Here is a 9,007-nt window from a genome sequence, read left to right on the forward strand (position 1 = left end):
ATGTTATTTTTTTCATATACAGTAGATACAGGTCTCCTGCATCCCTATTACTTTATAGACGTCATGGGCAACATAGTTTATTTTTCAGTGAAAGTATTTAATCTGAATGTATTTGAAACAAGTTTGTAAGCTTTTACTTGCATTTTCTTCTAAAATATATAATAAACAGACTTTCAAAAAGGATGATAGCTGAAACAATTCCAAAACTTATATTTAATACGTACAACTCTTCATATAACTTGAAAAAAATGTCTTCCTATTTCTTGCTGACTTGACTTCCAAACAATTTCTGTGTTGTAAAACTATGGTAAGTGTTTACGTTCCTTAGATGTGAATACCCAAATGGATATAGAATATTGCAAGTACAAAATACTGGTTTTCAGCCCTGCAGTTACCATACATTTACACAAAACACACACAAACAAAATAACAAATCCTAAATGGATAAATAACAATACTATACTTTCAGAGGCATTTAAAAAAATCTATTCAGTAGGAAAACTGAGATAACATTCTGTTGCCGTGACAACTTATTTGTATTTTATTTGTAAAGAAGAGCAGCCTAATGAATTTACACCTTAATGGCAGAAGCAGACAGATTTGCCCCATTTAACTTCTAATCATCCTAGACCCTGTAGATACAGTATTAGAAAAGCCTGCTGCCTTTCTTATTGGTATTACAACATTCAAAACCCTGTGTGGTATACTGTATGTTCATGTTTCATTTTTCGTATTGTAAGAGAAACTACAGTAAATATGACCATGTTGAGCAGCAACATCAAAAAAGATTTAATTAGTTATGAGTCCCTCCCCAGGACAGCTTTTGTAACCTATTTGCAGTATTTGTAAGAGGATTTCAAAGCTTTTGGTGAAATCAGATCAGGGTGAAACACACCTGATAATTGTTTGTTTGACAATTTAACTTGATTTGAATTAAAATAGGTCAGTAGACAAAATACATAGACAAATCAGAACCTAACCATGCAGAACGTACCAATCTTTGAATGGAAATATGTCGGTCATTAAAATAACTGAAAGTAAACACTCCAGCAATAATTACATACTGTACAGTAATTCACAGCTTTGTACTTACTGCACTGTAGAATTTGTATATTTTCCACAAATCATCCTAATAAGAACATGAAAAATAAATACATTCTCTATATTATTTTGTCTGTTGAACTTTTGCCAGGAATTGAAAAATTCGATCTTTTGAATACTGTATCTTTTAATTTTACTCTTTAGCCTTTTCATTTATAGGCAAAATATATGTGTGATTATAGATACAAAAAGTGTCTATAAAGTTAGCTGACCTATTCAACTAGCTATATTGTGATAAACATTCAGTAATATTTGTCATGCATGCCTAACGTGGGGACCATACGGAACACATTACAATTGATAACGACACTACATAGTAAAGGAAAACATTTGAAATGCATGTTGTCACTCTTACGTTAAAGGAATGCACAGACTTTGGTGGACACCTGTGCTGTTAGTGTTCTCTTGTGTATGCTGTAATGGTTCATGATATCAGCCTTCCAGTGGTCAAAGTGCACCACCAAAGTGTAAGTGCCCCTTAATTGTTTTGTCCAGGTCGCACATTTATTCATAATACACTTCTGTAATAATAAGCCAACTAACTTTATAAAAAAACATAACTTTGTTTCTATATGTTGCAAAATGATAACTGTTGACTCAGGTTTTACCATAAATAACTTGGCAAGGGATTTTAGCTGCTATGCTCCCATCAACAATATAATCTCTCAGACTCTGTCCCTACAGATGCAGCACAAGCTCAATATATATATATGTATTAAATTTATCAATTCATTTTTTAACCACTTCATCCAATTCAGGGTCATGGGGAAGCCAGAGCCTATCCTGACAAGCAACAGGCACAAGGTGGAACACACCCTGGTCAGCATGCTAGTCTATTGCAGGGCACACACACTCACACTGGAGTTCCAGAAGCCAGTGAACAGTGGGAAGAAACCCATGCGAACACAGGGAAAACACACACACACACACACACACCACCCTCAGTTTAGAATTGAACCCAGAGCCATAGTGCTATGAGGCAGCAATGCTAACCACTGCACCACCATGCTGCCTGTTATAGTCTCTAATAATTTTCAATTTAATACTTATGAGTTTGATTTTACTGTGCATATTGTGCTATTGTGCTGTTCAATGGCATGTTTAAGAGTGCTGTACTATGAACTTGAGAACTGCTCTAAATACATCAAGAGGGGTTTATAAGAGCCAAGCACAGAAACAGATCTACTAAATAGTTTTTAGAGGATGTGAACTGACCCACATCCATCATTAACCAACCTATGCAAACCACTAATATTTATTAAATTATCTCCTATATTTTTCTCAGAGATCTATAAAATGCTTCATATTTTGTCCATCAAAGTAAATATTACCATCACTGTGCTTTAAATATTAAATGTTGCCATTAAAATAAGCATACATTGTAACTGATTCAAGAAAGCACTTCTTAAATATTTAGACTTATGAGTTTTCTGACCAAAGAATTAATAAGCGATTTATTTTTTTCTGGATTAGAAGTTTGATATGGTAGCTGTCAGGGACTGAGACACTGAAGTACTGGGGCTGCAGAGGGATTAGCATCCGTTTCCACCAAAAGATAACCTTCATGTCATCTTTTACTATCAGCTATGGTAGGCTAATTCATCCTGAGTACACACCAAAGCTTCTACTTTCACCATAATGTTAGAATTTCACAACAGCTGTAATATAAATTTAGGAAAAGTAGATCAAAGAACACCTGTAACGGCTGTAAACAATGAACAATATAACTATTAAAAAAAACACATTTTTAACAGAAAACCAGCTCCTGTGTTTCAAAAGAGTTAATTAATTTGGGTCAGCTAAAGGTACCTCCTGATTTAGGCATTTTTTGTCACAGTGTTTAAATAAATTATTACAGTATGGAGTTAACAGTATTCTGCATTTTTTGTTTTTGATTCTCAGTGGACAGTACCTCGTTAACTCTGGGTGTGCATTCTTGTTTCCCTCTTTGTACAAAAAGCATCACAGTGCTAGTTACCTACAGTAGTTCATATTCCAGAGGATATAGCAAATCTCTGACAGAGATTATGTCAGACAGAGAAGCTTGAGGCTACTGTACACGAGTCTACTAAAGCTCTTAGGTTAGGAATCGCAAGAAAAAAAAATCAAGCCAGTGGAATGACAGCTTACAAAAAGGGATATCATAGATCAGAAAGATAGTCATAGGATTATCATGGAGGTGAGCAAGGAAAGTATGGATCGATTGGTACAGTGAGAAATACTAGAACAGAAAACCAACCTGTGACAGCACATTTACTAAGGAACTAAGTCTGAAGGCAAAGCTACCAGCATACAGCACACCTAAACTGACAAAAATAAAAAACGTTCCTGCCTCATTTTGTACTAAGTGCATATAAAATGCATGACAGGCTTCAAAAGTTCTAGAACTGTGGGGAATCCAAAAATTCATTATAAGTTTCTAAATGCTTCTTTGACAAACTTTGTTGCACTTTACAAAAACTAACAATTTTCTGAAATTACAGTATGAATATAACATTACATTTTCTAAAATAATATACTCCCATTTAGTAATTGTTTAGCCAGTAAACTCCCATTGAACTGAAATAATCAGCGAGGGATCGTTTATGTCCAGAATTATCAGTAGTGTTGTGATAAGTTTTTAAAAGGGACTGTTGCTCATAATATTTAAAAAACAATAGGTATTCAAAACAGGACTGCATCGTTTTTTTACAGAAGCAAAAATGTTTAGATATTACACAGTTCTGCTCAGAATGAAACACACATTAAGCATTCAAGTTTTGTCACACAGCAAAAAGAATGCACTATGTCTGCATTTTCATTGCTTTCAGAAGGGGTGCTCTTAACCAAGAAGCGTTAAGGCAGAAGGCTCTATAGCTGAAGTATCTGAAGTAAGATCTGGCAGCCTCCAACAGTGCTTTGTAAGGAGAACACTAGAGACAGCTTAGGGCAGAGGGAACAGTTGCACCACATAGGCTGAAAGGCTGATTGATTTTAGGATGTTGTCAAACCTTCTCTTTGAACTCCTAAATAAAATAGCTCATTTCAAATGCTACATCTTTTCCAAAAACTCACTTTATAATTTGGTATATTGCTGATATCAAATCAAATCTCTTAGGTTTGAATATGTTATCAAATCCAAGGCACAGAATTCATTCTCCAGTCATTTAAGTTAATTAATACTTTATAAAACTAAAGTATCACTGCATTAACACCTGGCAAATTCTACATACCTATAACTGTAATGTAACTGTAACTGTAATTTACAAACATTAATCAAATTCAGCACTAAATCTACTTAACTTTTAACTTTTCTGTTGTAACCATTAAAGCAGGAACAGATATGTACAGTACAGTATGTGACCTGATATTTTAACTGATCTTTCCTTCAAAACCCTTAATGAGTTTTGTGAGTAGACGCTATTTTCACCTCATAAACAAACACAGATGTGTGAAAACTGTACACGATTTAAGAGCATTACGAATAATCTAATTACTGGACTGTATCCAAATAAAAAAGGGAGAAGTGGAACTGTCATTGAATTGGAATATTGCAAATATATGTATAAATTTAACTTGTAGCAACGTTCTTTTCCTCAATAGACAGAATTCAAATACGTATATCACAAATTAAGAAGGTAAGATATTTCACATTCATTTAGCCCATACTGTAAGTGTATTTGTTAATAAAAATAAATATTGCCAATTCCTTTTAACTGCTCCTGCGTATGAATAATGTAGTTTGACTTTTATTTTGACTTTATGACTTTAGTATACTGTAGTATGTCAGTAAAAAGACAATCTCACTTTTAGACCCAGATGCAGTATCCAAAGAAAAAAAAATTGGTACAAATCTGTGCAATAATTCTAGTAAACGTTTAGATTTGATGTGTGGAAATGTGCGAACTATGTTAAGGTACTACTAGTACGATTAGAGTGAGTAGAGGTGTATTAGCGCCGAGGGACGCGTGGAAGGGGGGAGGCGAGGCAGTTGAGAGTATCTAGAGAAAACGTTTCCAGAGCATCTTTTTTTCTCTATTACTGATTGAGTCCCGGTGTCGCTGCACTTAAGCTCGTTAGCAGACTCGAGTGCGTAATATTTTATGACACAGACGCCCAATCGTTACTGTGCTCTGAATGAAGGCGTCAGCACATAAAACTTTCTACATAAGCCTGACACCTTATTTATAGCAAAATAACAAAAGATAGGGTCATAGTTGTAGAGAAAAGGAAGTAAAATTAACGGTGGAACGGAATGAACCTATTTAAAAATAATAATTATTGTTACGCAGTGGATCTTGATAATCAGCAAATTAGTTTTATAGCTCGGTTTTATTCGTGTCATGCTGGCCTAATGCCCACGGCAGCAAATATTAGTAAACTGCATAACATTGCTGGTGCAAGCAGTGCCTCGACAGGTATCCACTCTTCTACTGAAGCTTAGAGGGGTCTGCATTATTTTGAGCTAAGCAATAAATTCTATTTAGTTCATTTCGTACAAAAGGGTTGATAGATTAATACCGTGAAAACTGAAAGTACAATTCGATACAATTCTTATTTAATGATTTATACGTTTGCATGCATTGCAAAAGTTCTAAGGTTTGTCCCCCAGATGAAAAAATGCTAACAGTTGCAAAAAGCGACCCTACAGTGCATCCTGACATAGAAACTATCCTTATGAAGATACCTGTATACGTATATGACTAATGTCCAGCAACTCAGTGGTTCAGAATCATATTAGGATTTGTGAATTACCTTCTCTCTCCGCGCAATATATAGGAACTGCGGAAAAATCCGAGTAGCTCATTTTCTATCTGAGCTTCAAAAGTTATGTTTACTTTATAGGTTCTCTGAGGCTTTAACTCCCTGTGCAAAGCGATAATAAAAACTTGGTTTTCCGGATATTTGAACTGACGGTGAATTTTAAGGACTCCCGGCTTTTTGCTGTCCGAATAAACCACTGCCTTCCGAACCTCCAGTCTGTCAGCGTGAAGTACGATGTACTTTGTGGAGTTCATGCACTCCACTTCAATGGTAACTTCACCGGAGAAAGTAAAGTTATCGAGAAACACAGCAATCTTCAATTCATAATGTAGTGGTCTCAAGGAGGTCGGTAACCTCAGCTGTCGCCAAGGCTGGATCGCCACATCATCTTCTTTATGATTGAAAAGAATATCTCTAGAATGGTTCAACTTGGTGACAGTCCCATTGGCAGCTCGTGAGCTGCTGTCCCCCGTGCATTCCTCAAACCTCACACTGAGCAATACAGCGATGATGGTCACAATGATGAGTGTAAGTATAGAGATGGCAAAACCCAGGACCAGTCTCTTGTGAACAGTGATGTGCCGTTCGGTTGTCCTGGGTCGGACCACAACAGTGTCGGCCCATTGATCGGAAAGGCCTCTACCGTTCCTCATTGAGTCGTCTTCTATTCCCATTGGTGTGAACGATAAGCTTTTGCCACGTTTGTCGTCCAAAGCCATACTCCTTGGAATATGACGTTTAGTTTGAAGGCAACAGGCAAAAAAAGTAAATTTGTTACCGGAGTAACTCAGCTCCGGTATTAAAACACTTCTTAGCAGTCATTATGACACTCGTATACTTCATTGGTAATATGACTTCACAAATTCATAGAGATATTGAACCTCCTTAATAGAGCAGCAGCGGGATGCTCACTTCTTATGATGCTGTCAGTCACAACACGCGCAAAGATTGTTCGAATTATCCAATATCATATTTGTTTTCCTTTGCTCTTTACGGTCCAGTCCTCGGAAAAGAGAAGGCGCTGCACAGAAAGCAAGCCATTCCCGAGGCTGATGCTGCTGACTGTTCTTCGCTCTCTTTGCGCTCTGCTCTCATGTTTAGAGGACCTCACTCGCACAGCCTGAGCTGTGCAACTAGACCTCGGTCTGCAAATCCCAGCCTACTCCAAAGGGCTCACGACAGCTCTCAGGCAGTGGAATAAGCAGAAGTGTGAATCACCAAAGAAACAGCCCCCACCTCCTCCTCTACCCCTCTTGCGTCTCTGCATCTGGTGAAAAAAAAAATCAATTGGAGCGTGATCGGGTGATCCAGACTAAATTAACCCACCTCCACCAGAAATGCTACTTTACCTTATGAGATGAGGTAAAAAGTGCCATATCCCTCAAGACCTTCTTTTTTATACTCTGTGGTTCAATTCTTACTCCCTTCGTGCACATATCACTTTCTGATGAACGTAAAAAAATATGCTCTAACGGGTGCGGTTCTGGTTTTAAGCCTCACCGAGTGTGCTGGAGCTGGTATATTGATAGACACATTTGTGAGCCAACAGCCAATGATCGCTTTGATTAATAAAAGAGTCCCCCTTTCGTTCACTACAATATATGTAAAATTCGAAAACTTGTTGAGAATCTAATGTATCCGTCGGTGTAAAGTAGTAACAGTATATCCCTTTCAAATGGAAAAATCTCCTGAGTGTTTTAACCTGCAGAGACATCAGACACTTTCTACATTACTTATGCTAAAATCAGGAAAAGGCTGTATTTCATAACCAACCCTTTAGGATAGGATTAAAAGTAGATTTAGATTTTAATAACAGCAAAAAATTTCAATGCGAATACCGAATTTTGTAGAACATCGTGCTTTCAATGTTTTGCGACTGATAAAGTGTACAGACATTTAAAATCTTCTGTCAGAATGAGTGCATTAATCTGAGACGCACAAATCGCTGTCTAAAGTGTTAGCCTCTTCAACTGCTCCACCTTGTGGATTTTTTCTGAGGCTTGATCTTGCATTTTCAAAAAGGAATATTATCAGGACATGCCTATTTGTAGATAACGCGCGATATTTTTAACGAAACAATTCTAAAATTGTTGAGATACCATATTCGTCTGGTCTTGCTCGGCAGCTTGCTAGTGTTAACTGATTTGAGGGTTCACTTCTGTAAAAAGGCCAATCCATTAGGATTAACAATATGGCTGGATAGTTTGTTTCAACACTGCTGTTCGAATATCGGTTTTGCATTGAATTATTGAGATTGAGTTTCATGAGTTTAACTCTCAGCCAGGAATACGTTAAAAATTCAAAGGGTGAACTACCAAATATTCAAGCTGAATTCTTATGAATACCTTTAAAATAATTTTAAAAAACAGCAGTTAACCTTAATAAAAAGCATAGAAGTCAATCAGAAAGTGGGATCTGAAAAAAATATAATCATATCTGTTCTAATAATCTGGTTAGATGTAGTTCCTGAACATTCAGAAATATTTAACTTTGAGATTATTATTAGTAATTAAATGGATGATTTAATTAATGTCAAAGAATGGAACACATAAGATCGGATGCACAAAAAGTATATACTTCACTGGTCATAAATATCTACAGCATGCTGCTGTAATTTCCACTTTTGTGTTGCAGTTGAAAAATCATCCATAGTAAGATACTGTTGACTGTCTAGAAGATACACTAGGACACACAAGCTACACACTGCACTGGACATGTTAATAACTTGGGTATAGGTTATGTTGCCATTGTTCCTTTTGAAGAAATTACTGTTAGCCATTATTAAGATAAGAACAGGCTAATCTGTGTGTTGTTTGTGTGTTCTCCCTGTGTTCCTGTGGGTGTTCTCTGTGTGCTCGGGTTTCTGCTCCCAGTCCAAAAACATACTGTACCAGTAGGTTAATTTGCTTCTAGGAAAATTGGCCGTGGTGTGAGTGTGTGCATGGCTGTGTTTGTGTCTGTCTGCCCTTTGGTGGACTGGTGTCCTGTCCAGGGTGTGCCCTGCCTTGCTGGAATAGAGCTCCAGCTGCCCCTTGACCCTGTTTGAAAAGAAGCAGTCAGAAAACAGATGGAAGGATGAATGAATATCCTGTGTGCTATGTCAATATACAGTAAATGTTTATTGGTAACGTTTTCCAAAAAAACAATAAACATTCAGATAAAT

At 36.7% G+C, this 9,007-nt stretch overlaps 1 protein-coding gene across 1 annotated transcript in view; it reads right to left on the reverse strand.

Annotated features, from left to right (window-relative positions):
• The window catches only part of LOC148829336 (thyrotropin-releasing hormone-degrading ectoenzyme-like), a 219,917-nt gene extending 212,888 nt beyond the window's left edge, over positions 1 to 7,029 (reverse strand). The window contains exon 1 of the mRNA XM_088923246.1: positions 5,836 to 7,029. Within this exon, the coding sequence (XP_088779372.1) occupies positions 5,836 to 6,563 (728 nt within the window). The 5' untranslated portion in view covers positions 6,564 to 7,029. The remainder of the gene's footprint in view (positions 1 to 5,835) is intronic.
• Between the last annotated feature and the right edge of the window lie 1,978 nt (positions 7,030 to 9,007).

This window comes from Atractosteus spatula, chromosome 8 (genome assembly GCF_055471065.1).
Source record: "Atractosteus spatula isolate fAtrSpa1 chromosome 8, fAtrSpa1.hap1, whole genome shotgun sequence".
NCBI lineage: Eukaryota > Metazoa > Chordata > Actinopteri > Semionotiformes > Lepisosteidae > Atractosteus > Atractosteus spatula.